This window comes from Lepidochelys olivacea, assembly GCF_965140295.1.
Source record: "Lepidochelys olivacea isolate rLepOli2 genome assembly, chromosome: 14".
In the NCBI taxonomy this organism is placed as follows: domain Eukaryota; kingdom Metazoa; phylum Chordata; order Testudines; family Cheloniidae; genus Lepidochelys; species Lepidochelys olivacea.
In genome coordinates, this window is record NC_140424.1 from 16,050,058 (window position 1) to 16,067,131 (window position 17,074).

Genomic DNA, 17,074 nt, shown 5'->3' on the forward strand with positions numbered 1-17,074 from the left:
AGTTTCCCCTTCTGCAAGTGGGGGGAAATGAGCCTGAGCTGACTTACCGGGGGATTGTGAAGACTAGTGTGTGCAAAGCTCTTGGAAAGCTGTAAAGTGTTGTTCTCCTCTGTGTAGTTCAGCCCCGCTTCCCAGGTGGGAAGTGCACTTTGTCCCGCGGATCTCACCCCCATGTGATACACATGTACGCAGAGAACACATGCACAGCATGTCTGTGGAAGTGAGACTCGCGGGATAAATTGCAAAACCCTGGGATAAATTGTGGAAGCTGCAGCCGTGGGCCTGTCCCATGCACCTGGCTAGACAGTAGGGGCTGAGGGAGACTTTAAAGGAGCAACCAGCCAGGAGCCTGTCCCTGTTTCCTGCTTAGTCAGTGCATGTACCAGGCTGTTTTTTTCATTTTTCAGTCCATTACACAAGATCTTCACTCTTCACTGACACCCCTGGCAGCTCCCCTTCTCTGGAATGAGGAGGAGCTCTGAGAGCAAACACTTGAGCACCACCCAGGATTCCTGCCCTGGCTCTCTGCTCAGGGAGGGGACCATGACTCACTGCCTTGCTGCATGTCGAGACAGAGTAGTGAATGAATTCACTTGTTCCGAATTCCGCTTTTGCATTTCTGAGCCAGCTGATATGGGCAGGGGAAAGTCACCCCTGTCCTTCTGAATAACAGCCCTCGAGACGGGCCTGGGCTACGCTCCCACAGCTGAACAGCCTTGAGCTTTGGGAGAGTCTGGATTTGGAGCCAGACTTTGCACTGATCCGTCTCGATACAATGGGCCAAACCAACACCATGTACCTGAATGCCACCCCCAACCCAAACTAGGGAGAGTTCCCATCCAGATCTGAAGTTTATCGCGTCTAATGAAAGTAATTTGCTCATGGACTGTGAGGACTGCATTCCCTTCCAAACTGGCTTCAGAGCTGGCCGAATCACTTTATTCTCAGGCTTCATGGAGTATTATCTCCTTGTGTGCATTCAGGAAAACAGGAAAGGAGAAATCCAAAAGCCATCCTTCCTTCAGCCAGGGGACCACCAAGCCAGAATAATGGAAATTAGAGATGCAGACATTCATCTAGTCCAACTACCCCCCACCCCCATATAGCATAACTGTTCCCTACAGTGTACGTGAGAGGGCTTTGTACAATCTTCAGTTTAATGTTCCAAAGCCAAGGGGTTTGGGGCTCAGCCTTGCCTGTGCCAGGTCTAGACTGCTTCTGCAGTTGATGGCATTTGAGGCCCGGAACCAGGTGGTAGATGGGAGGTCACCTGATCCTCAGAGAAGAGTGCTGTGTCTCATGAGAGAGACCTCCTGCTCAACCAGAGGAACACAGACTTGCAGGGAATAGGAAGGCTACAGCAGGAGATCTGGGATGAGAGAGGACCTGGGAAGGGGCTCTCCACCCAGCCAGAGAGAAAGGAGCCACCTGCCATGAGGAGCAGGGGCAGACAGACACCTTACAGGGAAGAGGTGTTAGACAACACCAGGCAGAAGGACTTGGCTTTTGGAAAGGAACTATTGAGCCCAACAAGGGGCTGTATGAACTATAGAGTCTGGGTTGACACTGACCTGTTATTTTAACAGCACAGAACCCCGAGGAAGGGATGTACTTGTAGGATATGGACCGTGATCGGGGACCCCAGGAAAGGGACACTGAAGCAGCGGATAGGCCTGACATCAGGGCGGATTGCAGCCCTTCCCTTGAGAGACTGTTCTATTAACTGTTACATCTTACAGAAAGGCAATGCCAATTCTGCTCCATCTGTGGTGATTACCCCTTTCAGATCTCCGGGCATTATGCTGCTATCCACTCCTGGCTGACTGATTAGCTGCATAACTCAACCTTTCCCCAGAAGTCACTCTCTCCAGCCCCGCTGACAGTTCCGGTTGCTCTCTTCTCCCCTGCTTCCATTTTGTCAATATCTTCTGACTACAGATGAAGCCTGGAGGATCAAATATGCTGGGGGGGCAGTCTTGCCACCCCCATCTAGAGCCTAGCATTTATGATCCAGGTGGTGGGAAGCCTGGAAGCGAGGGTCCTCATGTTGAAAAGTTTCAGAGTAACAGCCGTGTTAGTCTGTATTCGCAAAAAGAAAAGGAGTACTGGTGGCACCTTAGAGACTAACCAATTTATTTGAGCATGAGCTTTCGTGAGCTACAGCTCACTTCATCGGATGCATACTGTGGAAACTGCAGAAGACATTATATACACAGAGACCATGAAACAATACCTCCTCCCACCCCACGCTCCTGCTGGTAATAGCTTATCTAAAGTGATCGAGTTGGGCCATTTCCAGCACAAATCCAGGTTTTCTCACCCTCCGCCCCCCCCCCCCCACACACACACACAAACTCACTCTCCTGCTGGTAATAGCCCATCCAAAGTGACCACTCTCTTTAAAATGTGTATGATAATCAAGGTGGGCCATTTCCAACACACATCCAGGTGTGGGGGTGAGAAAACCTGGATGTGTGCTGGAAATGGCCCACCTTGATTATCATACACATTTTAAAGAGAGTGGTCACTTTGGATGGGCTATTACCAGCAGGAGAGTGAGTTTGTGTGTGTGTGTGGGGGGGGGGGCGGAGGGTGAGAAAACCTGGATTTGTGCTGGAAATGGCCCAACTCGATGATCACTTTAGATAAGCTATTACCAGCAGGAGCGTGGGGTGGGAGGAGGTATTGTTTCATGGTCTCTGTGTATATAATGTCTTCTGCAGTTTCCACAGTATGCATCCGATGAAGTGAGCTGTAGCTCACGAAAGCTTATGCTCAAATAAATTGGTTAGTCTCTAAGGTGCCACAAGTACTCCTTTTCTTCATGTTGAAAAGCTAAAGCATGGACTATTTGAGCCTGGCAAGAGACAAGTTGAACTAAAGAATGGGGCAGTATATTCGGAGCCAGGAACCTAAGAGTGTAGTCCTGGACAAGTCTTTTAATCTCATGTGGTTGTATTCTAACCTAATTTACTCAGGTGCAACTATGTTGACTGCAATAGGGATGCACCAGTGTTCCTGTTGGCAGAGGTTTATTTCCTCATCAGTGAGGGGGGATACTAATCTTCCCCCCTCACATGGGATGGTAAGGACTAATGCTTTGAAGGGATCAAGCACTATTCTAATTATTCTTTGGTTTACTCCCTAGGACACATCCCTTCTGTGAAGGAGGCCAGTTGTCCCGACGGGATAGTGTCTTTTTCTTTCTAGCACAAACATGATTATTTCCTGGCTCTTACTTTAATCTGTCCTGCTGCACTTCAATAGGGCTACAAGCATCATTCCTATTCCCCTCCCCCAAATTCCCATAGTAATTCCCCCTAACAATGGGCCATTTTCCTTGTAGTCCCAAGTGAAAGCTGCTGCTAATCTGTTTCATTCTGCATCAGGATCAAAGGAACGGATGGACACTGGAGAGCTCCCAAGCCTGCTTAGGGCTTAGCATCTTGGTATGAATAGGAGCCTCTCCTGTACACTGCATGGGCCTCTGCCTGCTGCATCCTGCTACAGTTGATAGCCCAATCCTGCAAACCCTCCATAGGTCCTGCCTTGGTACCATACCCTTCTTCTTGTTCAAATGTGGCTACTCCAGAGAGGTGGTAGGAACAGGATACCCAGGAAATTAGAGTCTGTTAACACCCAGGCTCACCTGGCCACTCCAGGACTCGTTGGTAGACACCTGAAAGACCTACCAATTCCCTGCACCCATGGCAGCACATTCTGCCAGACCAGATTCAATTCTCCCTCCTCTTGTGTTTGATCGTATATACAGCACCAGGCCTCCCTTGGGTGCTCTGAGCACAGGGTTGGGAGCCAGGAGACACTTAACTCTCACCAGGACGTAAGACAAGCCATTTGACCTCTCTTCCTTAGTTTCTTCATCTCAGACACAGGGATGATACTGACCAACCCCACAGGCTGAGGCTGGATTAGTTAACGTTTGTAAAACACTTTGGAAGTGCTAGGCATGATCATTTATCAATAGGCTGGTGCCCTTAAATAAACCCGAGCAGCCTGGCTTGATCTTCTGAGCAGGAGGTAGACTGTCCTGAGAATGGCTGCATGCCCCGTCACTCCACCCAGCACAGGAGGCAGGGCTGAGTCCCTGGGGTGACTCCTTACTTCAACAGAGTTGCAGCTGGGCAGTTTGGCCCAGAGTTTACCTAGGAATATAGGGGCAATCTCAGACTGAGACAGTAAACTAGGTCTGGAAAAGCTTTAACAGCAGAAGTGCCCAGCTGACAGGTATTTGGATGGTTTAAATCAAATTTCAGAGGTTTCAATACAGCCTGGTCTGGCTGACATGGACAAGGCCAAATTGCTTCACAAACAGGTTGGAAAAAAGAAGATTGTAGAAATTTAGGCTAAAATACTCAAGCTGGGGGCCTCTGGGTAGGGATCTTATTGCAGAGCTAGGTCTCCAAGGGAGACAGCCTGCAACCTTCCTTGTCTTCACTGTTAGCCGTGGGCGCTTGGCCCCTCAGAGACTCAGGGCTAGGCCACACTGGGCAGTGCTTTAACCTGGCTTGTGTGGTCACGGCAGAGCGCTGGGAGAGAGCTCACCCAGCGCTCTAAAAAACCCACCTTCACAAGGGGTGCGGCTCCCAGCACGGTCTACATTGGCACGCTACTGCGCTGAACCTTGCTGTGCTGAGGGGGATGTTTTTTCACACCCCTGTAAAGTGCCCGTGTAGACAAGCCCTTAGGCTGTTGCGCTAGGTGCCGAGCAATGGAGCCGGGGGCTAACATGAGACAGCACATTGGCAAATGTAGGATTTAGTTAAGTGCCTGTTTCTTTAACCTGGTTATAGGAGATCTGGGGCCCATACACACTGGCCCGCTTAATCAGGGTACAACCAAATTGAATAGCTGCTTTTAAACACTGTAGTTATAGACATGTAGATGTGACAACCTGCTGGCCCTGGCTCTCAGAGCCCCCACTCTGCAGATCAGCTTTTCTGGTCAGGCCCCTTCTCGGGCAAACAGTGGCTGAGCTAACGTGTGCAGCCCTGTACAATTTATGCTTCTGTAGAGCTACAAATGGCCTTGCTTTGTCCTTCCTCCCCTGTGGCCAGGCAGGGAGCAGCGTTTAAAACGAATCCCAGCAGCTGGAATACGATTTTGAGAAAACATGGCAGAGAGGGAGGAGGGTGGCAAATAAGCCTGAGCTGGGGTCTGCCATATGAATAAGGAAAAGGGCTCTCTTTACAAGGCCTCCCTCTCAAAGATGCCCAGGCAAGCCTCTACCTATCAGGAGCCCTCTGGCTTCCAGCTTAAAGACCCCCAAAAGAAGCAACCTCTGCCACCCTATTACATGCCTGTAGCCAGAATGAATTATACGCACAATTTACAGCCCAGCCCATCCACCTCCTGTTTCATTCAGCCAAGAGCGGGGGAACTCTGAGCTGAGGGCCAGCTGGACCCTTTGGTTTGGGTTCCTTTCCTGAAGGTTTTAACCTTCTCTTATGTCCATCTCAGCTTGTAAGGCAGCATCTGCCACCTACCGCTGGAGCTGTACAGGCTGGAGACACTGAAAATGGTACACTGAGCTATTAACAGTCTAGCTACACCTTGATAAGCTGAAGTTAGTCTGCCTGAGAACCTCTCTTGGAAACAGGCAACAGCCATGTCCACAGGCTGCCTCTTGCACTACAGCCTTCCATCCGCTTACCTGAATTAAGGTCATGCCTCCCCCTTCCAGGTGGCTAATCACTGCAATCTCTCACATGCATCTAGAGCTTTAAAAAAGCTTATGCTCTAATAAATTTGTTAGTTTCTAAGGTGCCACAAGTACTCCTGTTCTTTTTGTGGATACAGACTAACACGGCTGCTACAATGAAACCTGTCACAAACTAGATGGTGTTCAGGCAGGAACCGTGCAGCTACCTCTGGGGTGGAGTACCAGGGAGACAATCAGCGCACAGACGATCAAGGGAGGGGAGATTTTGGCTAAGTTTCTGGGCAATTCCCAAAGAGAACCTTGTTTGTTCAGGTCTCAGTAGGAAGATCTTCCCTCTGTGCTATTCTGTACATCCTTGTTTATTCGGAGACCACCTTTTCCCTGGATACCTTTTCTCCCATCCGTGCTCTAACCCCATCAGAGCTCAGAGAGAATCCAAGAGTCACACTTACTTGGTTTGCTTGATTGGAGGTGCTTTGCTTGGGGAGCCCTTGCCCACTCCCTTGAACATCTTGGCAGGAATTTAGTTCCCTTCCTGGCGTCCACAGAACTTTTCAGGGCACAACCTCTCTGCTCTAGTCTGCTGAGATGGAATGACAGGCTCCAGCTGGGAAAGTCTGATGGGGGTTAAAAGAGCAGTTTCTGGGTGGCTCCTCCCCAAGCAACCGGTGATCCAGAAGCAGGGATAAAGCCTGGTTTTAAAAATGACTAGCAAAACCAGTTTGTGGTGGAAAGTGCAGAGCCCCGGAGGGAGAGCTTGCGACCCCGCCCTGCTTTTCAGAGGAATGTTCCTCTGCACACGCTGTCTGGCACAGTCAGACACAGGTTTCTCTCAGGTAGAGGGGAAGAATCCTGCCTCATCATTAGCTTATAAGAGGATGACTCCAGCAACTCCACTGCAGTTGATTACATGTCAGTTCTAAGCTCTTCCTTACCGATTAGGAACATCATTTATTGAAAGGGGGAAAGGGAAAGCAGCTTCCCAGTTAGGCAGCAATACTGGTGCCTTTGGACCTTTCGATCAAGTAGTTCAATTGGTTCTGAGTTCTGTTCCCAGCTCCGCTGCAGACTCACTAGGTGAACTTGGACAAGCAATCCAGCCTCTCAAAACGGGGGCTAATGCTCCTGCTTTCTCTCACAGGTACGGCAGCCATCCTACTTACCAAGAAAGGCCCTAGGGGAATATATAGACCAAGCCTCCCTTTTAAAGGGCTATCACCCAAAATGTGTTATGTACACTACAAAATCATATGTTTCTATTACAGCATCTGATCCATTACTTCATTGCTGGAAAACACTCTCCCCTGGTCAGTGGCTTCTTAATAAGGATCATGGGGCATAAGGCACCAGCTAAATAGCACCCCTTAAAACCAGAACGGGTGGCAACCCCAACTCCGAGGAGTGTTGAGAAGCTGGAGGCAGTGTTTCTGAAGCACCATACGTAAAACTGAAGGGCACGGTATTATTCTAGCGCAGGGCTCACAGTCACATTGGAAGGCCACGTGTAATACAATTTAAAACATGGCTCCTGCTAAGCCAGCTAATAAAAATGGATGGGGTGGCAGGTTCTGGATGTGGGATTAAAATGGTTCAAAAAGGTTTTTTTTTTAAAATGATGTTCACCACTAGGTCAAAGAAGATTATAGATTGGTTTAGTAGGAGCCATAGGATGCAATCCTGGCCTCACTGAAGTCAATGAGAGTTTTGCCATTGATTTCAATAGGGCCAGGATTTCTCCCCCGGTTCTTAGACAGAGCTGGAAGGCCAGTGTAAATTGGTCTTGGTAGCATAATCCTTCCTTGAGCAACAGAGTGTACTGTGGAGACTCTGTACACCCCAGAAGACTCTGCACAGTGGTACAGAAGGCCCCCGCTTTTTATAACTTGTATTACAATAGCATCTAGGGGTCCCCATTCAGATAAAAGTCCCATGTAGAGGGAGTGATGCCTAATGGATAGAGCCCTGGACTGGGACTTGGGAGAGCTGTGTTCTATTCCCATTTCTGCCACTTGCCTGTGGGTGACCTCGGACAAGCCATGGCTTCTCTCTGTACCTCAGTTTCCCCATCTGACCTCCTTTGTAAAGTGCTTTGAGACCTCTGGATGATAAGGTATTATTACTGGGCCAGTTACTGCACAAACACCTAGTAAGAGTCAATCCCCAGTCTGAGACGCTTACACTCATAGAATCATAGAAGGTTAGGGTTGGAAGGGACCTCAGGAGGTCATCTAGTCCAACCCCCTGCTCGAAGCAGGACCAATCCCCAATTTTTGCCCCAGATCCCTAAATGGCCCCCTCAAGGATTGAACTCACAACCCTGGGTTTAGCAGGCCAATGCTCAAACCACTGAGCTATCCCTCCCCTCAAAATCATGTGTCTTAAAAATGGAAGGAAATCTGAAAATCCACCAAAAGGGGAGATTTTTTAAGGCATTTAGGGCCTGATTCTCTCATCTTGGTCCTTGTGCTATCAATTGCACTTGCACAATGAGGGTGTAAAACATGCTCAGTCCCATGTGATTGCATTTTGCACCCACTTTCCACAGGTATCTTGGGTTAAAATTTATACAAGTCAGTGGAGACTCAGGCCCCTTGCTATTCAAGGGGTAAAGCTAGGGCAAATATGTACTACCAGAAATACTTTTTGAACATTGTACAGGCACAGAGGGGATGGGGGCAGAGGCAGAAATACAAAAAAAAAAAAAATAGTCAGGTAGCTGGACATGCTTTCCAGGGCTGCTCCCCTCCCAGAATATTTTCACCTCTAATCAATCAGTCACTTGTCAGGTGGGAGTGCAGAGGCAGACATTCCTGATCTGCTGGGCTTTAAGTTACTAAAATGTTTCTCTGTCTCTCCACAACACACTCAACAAAATGCCCCTGCACTTTTCTCCCCAGCTGGATCCAATCTTGGATTGAGCCCTCTTTTAAAGAAAGCCTCTTGACAAGAGAACGGCCCTATAAACACCTTTCCGCTCCAGCAGCAGGACGCACCTGTCCCACACACAGCAGGCATGCGGGGAGAAAGAGAAACGCAGGGCTAATCTCAGAATCAGTGCAAAGAATTACAAGCATCTCAGCTGAGCGCTCTTTGCCAGCTAGGTTAGGGCGTGGCACTGATCGGATGAACAGCAAACCATGCTCCACTGTGCAGTTACTGGAGTCATTTTCAGGGGCAAGAATGGGGACCTGGCCACGTGCTGAATGGTTAGCCAGAGAGTGGTGCTGCCTTTGAGCCAGGTGGCAACTGGTAAAGATATTGATGTAATGTGTTGGTTAACAAACAAGACTTTGGCTTGTACTGCTTGAAAGAGGAAGCCCTTCTCTTTGTGAGCCCCAGTGAATGCTGAGTATTAATACAGCAGGTTTAAGACAAACAAGACATGCCCCCTCTTCCTCACTCCCTGCGGGTGAGTTACACCACTGGGAGCACATGGAAGGATGGGCCTGAAATTGTTCCTGGGCCTTGAGTGGAGCATACGTGAGAAGAGGAAAGTTCCTGCTTTGCCCTCTGCCCACCTCTGGCGTGGGTCAGTCTGTCTCTTGAGGCCTGATTCTCCCACCATTGCTCATGCTGAATTTCCATTGAACCCAATAGGGACTCTGACTACTTGCAAAGAACTGTATGGCTCAGTCAGAACAAAGGTTGGTAGAACCAGGCCCTCAGGCCCAGCTCCTCAAAGGTATTTAGGGCCCTAACTTCCATTTACTTCCATGGGAGATACAGATATATTTTTGAGGATCTTGCTGAGTTCCCCACAGTGAATCAGTGAAGGAACCAGGGATAAAGCAAGACCCTCTTATCTCCCATTTTCAGTTTTATCTACCCACCATTTCCCCCTTAATTACTCCCCCTTCGGCTGTTCTTACCCTCCTCTTCGGGCCTAGATAAATATTTCTTTCCTTTGGCTAGTATCCCTCATCCACTGCAGGGAGTGTTAGGAGACCTGGAGGAGAAAGGTGGCAGCAGTTCTTTTCATGAGATATCTTTAGTCTTTGTACTTCTCACCTGTGGCTGGTGCAGCAGTTTTTCTATTCTGTGAAATCTAGTTTTGACTTTCGTAAAGTTGCGGGTATATTTAGTGCTCATGGAAGCAAAGGGCTGAGAGCAGGGGGAAGATCCAGGTCTGCTGGAGCCAGATGCTAGATGTGGTATTGGAAACGGTCCTTTTAACTGGTTTAGCTTCCCCCACAGGAAGTCTGGGAGAGGGAGGCTGCAGCAGCCCCTGTGCTGGTAGGTAGGGGCAGTTGGAACCTCATCACAGAAGACAGAGGATCTCATTTAAGCACCTAGGGTGCAGTGTGATTACTGAACAGCACCTTGGGCTTACACCTTACAACAGCACCTTATATCACTGTGCCAAAGCACCTCACGTCCTGACCTGTATCAACCAGTGCTGATGAAGTTGTAGGCCTTTCTGGGCAGCTGCGGTGGTTTTGTAATACAGCCATAGACCAGAGAGGAATGGTTAATGCACATTTTTACGCGCTCGTAATGCCTAGAGGCTGAGTCGACATTGGAATCTTATTCTGGTAGATGCTGTGCAAACATAAGGTGGCATGATCTTTATTTAAGAAGGAAACACAAGCTTGTTTGTTGGCTTCCCCAGGTGAATTACCACTGAAGTGCAGAGGGGGTGTCTAAAACTAAGCCAGGGAAGCTGCTGTACATAATGGCTGAGGGCCTTGGCTCTCCGGGCTCTGTTTTTATGGTTACACTTCCACCCTCGCAGAGCCACAGGCCCAGGATGCCTTACAGCTGGAGGCGTACCAGTGCATTCCGGAAGTGACAGTGCCCAGGGAGGAGGAGATCATTTGCAAGGCAAAGTACTGGGCGGGCGGTTAGGACAACTGGCTGAACTGGTGCAGCTGTAGTGCCTGTAACTCCCTGTGCAATGGGCAGAAACCGTCGTAGGCGGCACCGGTTTGACAGGCCCTGACCTACCGTAACTCAGCACAAGTCTTACAAACAGGCCTTGTAAACCCCCCGACGCCACTGCTGGGTGTGGGCACAAGGCAGCAGGCAGACACTCTGAGCTCGTGCCTTCCAGCCAACGCTTTCCTGCAGCATCTTTTCCCCTCCTACAGACAGTATGATAGCACTGTAGGGGATGTTTGACAGCAGGGAGCAGAAGCGGTTCAGGCACAGGGAGCCCAGGGCCAAACACTGCAAGGAGGTTTGGCATCAGAAAATGGCAATCAACTGGGAATCGGGTGAACCTTTAATAAGCATGGCAGGGAGCGTATCCTTCCCAAACATGGCAAAGTCCTGCCATCTCTTGGTGGCAGAGCGTGATGGGGTGCCTGCCCCACACTGGGCTTTAAGGGGTTAAGAGAGCCCCTAGGGAGGCTGCACAGGAGGCAGCCAATCAGAGAGGGGCTGTGCAGACCCATATCAGAAGGGCTGCAGAACAGAGCAGCAGTCCCTGGAGCTCGAGGAGGGAGATGGACTGGCTGCCTGGCAGGCTGAAGACAGCAAACACCCTGGACAGAGCAGTGCTGCTGGCAGAGACCCAGGGAGCTAAAGGCAGCTCCTGGTGGGCTGCAGAGATCTGCAGGCTGAGGCCCTGATACAAGGGCAAAGAGGGTGCTGGGGCCATGGGGAAGTGGCCCAGAGAAATCTACTGAGTCAGAGGGGGTGCCATAAGCAGCGGCCATGTACAGGGTCCCTGGGCTGGGACCCGGAGTAGTGGGCGGGCCCGGGTCCTCCCCCACCACTCGTCACTGAGGAAGTAGGTGGACTAAGGAACTGTGACACTCCCTGGAAGCAGGGGGAGCACAGAGTACGGCATAGGGGTTGTGTCACGAAGAGGATGCTGAGGTCCTGGGAATGACGTGGGTCCCTGGAGCAGAAGTTACGGTGGCAAGATGCCACCAGAAGAGAGCACACTGGCTAGCAGAGCTGATCCCCGGGACATCCAGCAGGGGGTGCTGCAGTGGTGAGTCCCAGACCATATCAGAGACACAAAACCAACCCTGGACTGGAGTTAGGAACAGCCCATTTCTGTGGAGGGTTAGTCTGCTGGTTATATTACAAGTTGGCTTGGTATTCAGATATGCTGAAACATTCCTAAAATAAGCACTACACCGGCTCTTCCAGACCGAGTTGATACCTCAGAGGTATCAGGGAGCCTATGGGCTCTCTGAATTTGCTGAGATTGGTACTACTGCCCTCAACCAGGAAGTACCTGAAGAGGTTTTCTTAATGATGGAGCTACACTACTTGCATTTTTATTGGGCCTTCAAGGGTAATGAATCTCCAATTGCTTTACCCAGTTAGTGATATAAGGTACACCCAACAATCTCCATTAGAACATAAGAACGGCCATACTGAGTCAGACCAAAGGTCCATCCATCTAGCCCAGTATCTTGTCTTCAGACAGTGGCCAATGCCAGGGAATAGCAATAGTTAATACATCTAGTGATCTGGGTACACACAGCAGAGCTAGCCAGGAAATCTTATTCTTCTCTCTATGAGAGTTCAAGACTGACTTTCTTCCCCATCCCAGATTTTAAACCAAAAGTTGAAATCTCAGACATTTTGGTGACCGAATAATTGGACTCGCATTGAGCAGTGACTTACTCCATGAGCAGCCTCAATGACTTCAGTAAGACTCTTCACAGAATTAAGGGCTACTCAGCAGGAGTAAGGTAACCGCTTCTAGTCCTTTGACCCCAAAGGGGCAGTGGGTGGTTCAGGAGTTCATCCCAGGGACAACAGCACAGTATGGTACCCAGGTGATCTGCTGGGAAAAGAGCTGGCAAAGCTGAACTGGCCAAGGGCTGTTGTGGGAAAAGGAGGTGCTTGGAGTAGCGAGCCTGACCAGCCACTATAGCACCAGGGCACGGTCTTCCTCCCCGCATTGCATGTCAGAAGCGACTCCAGCAAGAGTAATGGAGTTACCCCCAGCGGAGGCTGACACAATCAGGCCCCTTGTCTAATCTAGAGGACACCTGTTTATACCGGGGACACTTTTCAAAAGCACTGGAGTGATTGAGGAGCTAGAATCCTATTGAATTTCTATGGCATCTTGGGCTAAAACTCTCAAAAGCTCCCAAATCACTCAGGCGCTGGTGTCCCCATTTCTGCCAGCTTTGTAAAGTTAAACAGATGCCAGCCCTGGAGCAGAGCATCTGCCTGCAGTGCCTGTCATTTCTCCTCCCTTTTTGTCCCCGCAGTGCTGTTTTCATTCAAGCCAACAGGAACCCTTACAAACTAGCTCTAAGAACAGCCAATCTATTAAAATTGCTGCACCAGTAAGAAAACAGGACACCTATTCTTTCTCTATCTTGCCATCATTATGCAATTTAAAGTCTCCAACTGTTCAAGTCATTTCTTTCCCCCCTTTAACGATTGGAAAGTCCAGAAGCAGCAGCCCTACAGGAGATAAAGACTAGGAGATTGCAGGATTGATTTATTCAGTGCTCAGAGCAGCATGAAAGTGATTGAGCGCAGTGCTTTGATTTCTCTCAAGCTGATCAAATGCTGGACTAAGGAGGACACAGCAGAGTTTTACACGGTTGCAAGACAGACCCCCAGGGATGGATTCAGCCTGGAAATTGAACTAGCCTTCTTCAAAGACAATAGTTCCTCTGGTGAAGTTCAATGTCTCAGTACAATGAAGTGAAGAGAAAGGCAGACTTAGAAGACTGAATTTCCCACCACCTCTAGCTGCACTTCGCAGGCCTAATCTAACCCCCATGAAGGGCTTCTATTGACTTCAATGGAGCTTGACCCTACACAGCAACGAAGTCAAGCTTTATTGCAAGCTGGATCAAACTCTTGGGCCCTGAAGAGTCTTTTCCAGACTCCAAAAGGAGCAGAATCCATTCAAGCGGTGTTCTTTTAAGGCCCTGTGGCTCATCCACCACATAATGGGTGCTTTACTTGTCAGTATTGGCTGCAGATGGGTCTTCCATTGGGTGTGCCCTTGCATCCCTCCCTCTTTCCAAAAATGATCAGAGTCTGACAGACTGGCTAGCACTGCCGGTTATGACAAGAGAACGGTTTAATGCTTCGCACAGGATTGAGCCCACCTCAGTTCCTCGCTTTCTCAACTTGCACTTGAAAAGACAAGGTATAAAAACAAAACCAACAAAGCAGTCTGTGGATGCAGAGCGTGTGACACTGGATGCAGATCGGCTATTGCTCTTCCACTCCAAAACCTGTTCAGTGGAACCACCAAATCCTGCTCCCTCTTGCTTCTTCACGCAACAAAATTATTTCCAACACCCCATCTATCAGTGGCAATCCAGCCTTTTAGGCAGCCTACCTCTAATGCCTATAGGCATCAGAGCACCTTCCACATTTTCGCCCAGCATATCTCATGCACCCCCTGCCCTTTGCTCATTTCGCCTTCCCTCACTCTCCTTCCATCCTAAGCCTTTGAGCTTGTGGCCAGGACATCTGCCTGAATTCTCCATAGTTCCTTGTGCCATAGCTTGATGATTATTCGCCATCAGATTGCAAGAAGCCACACTTTGCCCTCATTTAGGAGGCTGCAATAGTGCTGAATGAATCCAGTAGTATGTTGCACGTCTACCGCAGCTTGCAGCAAAGGATCTCAAAACACTTTGGAAAACTTGCCTCTGTTTAAATAGCGTTAGATGGTGTTTGCCTGTATCACATGGCTTGGCATTCGTTGACCAGCTTGCTTATTTATGTGAACTGTCCCATGAACTTGGTAGAGAGATCTGCTCCAATCAAGGTGTGACCTAAGCCAATTAACCATACAATGGGAGAGAGAATTAAACCTTTAGGCCAGATGTCCATGCATGCCTCAAGCCGGTTAGTACAACATTCATGTGCAATGGAAGGCAAATGAAGTAAAACAAAAGTGAAAAGTGCAGTTCAAACGAGGAAGTTGGCATTAGGATTATTCTGAGAGAACCTGTGAAATCAATATCTTTTTGTAGACCCAATGATTTCCGATAAAAGACAAATATTAATACCTAGCTCTTATCTAGCACTTTTCATCAGTAGATCTCAAAGCACTTTACAAAGGTAAGTAGCATTAGCTCCATTTTTAAAATGGGGAAACTGAGGCATGGGGGGAACGTGACTTGTCCAAGGTCACCCAGCAGGTCAGTGGCAGAGCTAGGAATAGAAGCCAGGTCTCAAATCCCAGTCTGTTGTGCTATCCACTAGGACACACTGCCTTCTCTATAGAGGAGGCTGGCCTAAGGATTATTTGAGGATGTTATGTCAAGCCAGCAGGTGGGCCAAGAAGGAATAAACCAGCCTGCAGTCAGTTCCATGCTGTGGAAAGAGACAGTAGATTAATCAGTTACTGACATATGGCCATCAGAAAGCAAGATGTATTCCCACCCTGAGATAGATTTTGCTGCAAAGACAACAGAAATACAGGAGCTACTGGGTAGCCCCTGTTGCTTTGCCCAATTATGAAAGAGACACACACAGGCACTCAATGACGAGGAAGTTCTGGAAGTGTGGCTCCATGGAGTAACCCAGTGGGGATCAGCCTTTCCCAAGAGAATAAATATGGGCCTGACTTGAATGGTTTACAGCCTAATACAAAGGGCAACAGTTTCAGGAAGGGAGGGTATGGGGCCATCACGGCTAAAGAGGCCCGTTAAGGATAGTTTTGAAGGAAGAGTGTAAAATGTATATAGCAAACATAACAGATCAAAATTCAGAGTGCAGAGACAATGGTACTGCATGTTTCTTTGTGACTATCGATGGTAACTATGGAAACAAGCCCATCATTGAATGCAATCCAGTATCAATTGATTCCTTGCCTCTGTGCCCCCCCCCAAACCACCTGACTGCTTGGGGGAATTGCCGATGGACAAACACGTGCGAGAGCAGATGGTGTTTCACTGGAGCTCAGAGGCAGCAGAGGGAGGGTTAATTACATCCATATGCACATTGGGCCCAGGGGCTGGAGTCCAAATGTGGTTTCATGGGAGGGGAAGTTAGTGATGATTTACTGAGATTTATTAACCTTTACCAGCTGAGTTCCTGTGGGCACAGACAATACAGAGGAAAAAGAAAACTCCCATGGGTGTCTCCCTCTGGGCTCCCTCTCCATTTTCTGCACTGCTGGGCACAGGTCAGAGAAGGATGACTAATGTGACATTTTTACACTTAAACTCAGGATGCCTAGAGTTAATAACATGAGTCACACAGGGATGCATGTCCTGTACATGTGCTCTTCCAGTGCCTTTCATCCGAGACCCTCTAAGTGCTTTCCCAACATTGGAACCAAAGGAGGAACGCAACAGCCTTCCCATTTTCCAAATGGGGAAATGGAGGGACAATGAGGTTAAAGGGCTTGATTTTTAAAGGGCTCCTGCTGACGTGTAAATGATTGCATCATATTCCAATGGCAGAGAAATAGGCAGAGTAATTCATCCCCTGCCTCCCAGAACTGGTGGTCACCCCAGACTTCACTTGTTTCTGGTTAATTCATGGCTTTGCTTGGGAAAATTAAGCCCCCAGTCCCTCTTCTCAGAGCAGAATGCAAACATTCAAGACATACACATCTACCCATAGTACATCATCTCCTAGGCTTTAAATAGTCATACACTGTCACCCCCATCAATGGGTGTCTGCTTTCCAGATTGACCATGGGGTTGGGAGCCAGGAACTCTTGAGTTCTAATTCTCACTGTTTGGCCCTGGGCAAGTGACAGTCTGTCTCAGTACAAGGATACCTCCACCAGCCCTGCAAGGGGAACTATGAGAAAGCATAACTGCAAAGTGAGAGTTTTACTCTCAATGACTATTCTCAACATGGATGTCTAGACATGGATTGTGACAGTGAATTGTATTGTCTAGAGACCACCAGACATTCTTCTTTGAAAACAGAATATACCTTTTATAGTATGATGCAACCTTAAATCGGTGGAATTGGAGTTATACCCAGACACTTGCACATTTTGCAACAAATAATGAATTTGCAACCTGCCCTTCTGTTCTTAAGATCCACTTCTGGATTATAGTGAATTATGTCAATCCCACGAGAGAAAGCAAGGGATTTAGAAAATTTTCACCCTGGTTTACATGACCAGCAAAGGATCAATTTACACAGAAGTTTGGGGAAACATTTAGGAGCACGGTTGAGAAGGACAGGCAAGACTACCAGCCCCATAACAGTCACAAACTGATACTGCACTTGTGCTTTAACATCATTAGTATCCAAAATGCCACAAAGAGGGTAGGGAGATTGGAGCATTGATTCTACACTGGTGAAGAACCAAGACACTGCTATTTTGACTGTAAGCACTATGGGGCAGGGATGGTCTTTTTTCTGGCTGTGTAGAGCACCTAGCCCAGTGCGGTCCTGGTCCATGACTATGGCTTCTAGATGGTACCGCAATATGAATAGCTAATAATCAGCCAATAATTGGGATAGCTTTGCATCAGGACAGCA

At 48.5% G+C, this 17,074-nt stretch overlaps 1 protein-coding gene across 1 annotated transcript in view; it reads right to left on the bottom strand.

The window, feature by feature from the left end:
* EVPL (envoplakin) overlaps positions 1-6,268 on the bottom strand; it is a 36,628-nt gene extending 30,360 nt beyond the window's left edge. Inside the window, exon 1 of the mRNA XM_084646986.1 lies at positions 6,133-6,268. Within this exon, the coding sequence (XP_084503112.1) occupies positions 6,133-6,191 (59 nt within the window). The 5' untranslated portion in view covers positions 6,192-6,268. The remainder of the gene's footprint in view (positions 1-6,132) is intronic.
* Between the last annotated feature and the right edge of the window lie 10,806 nt (positions 6,269-17,074).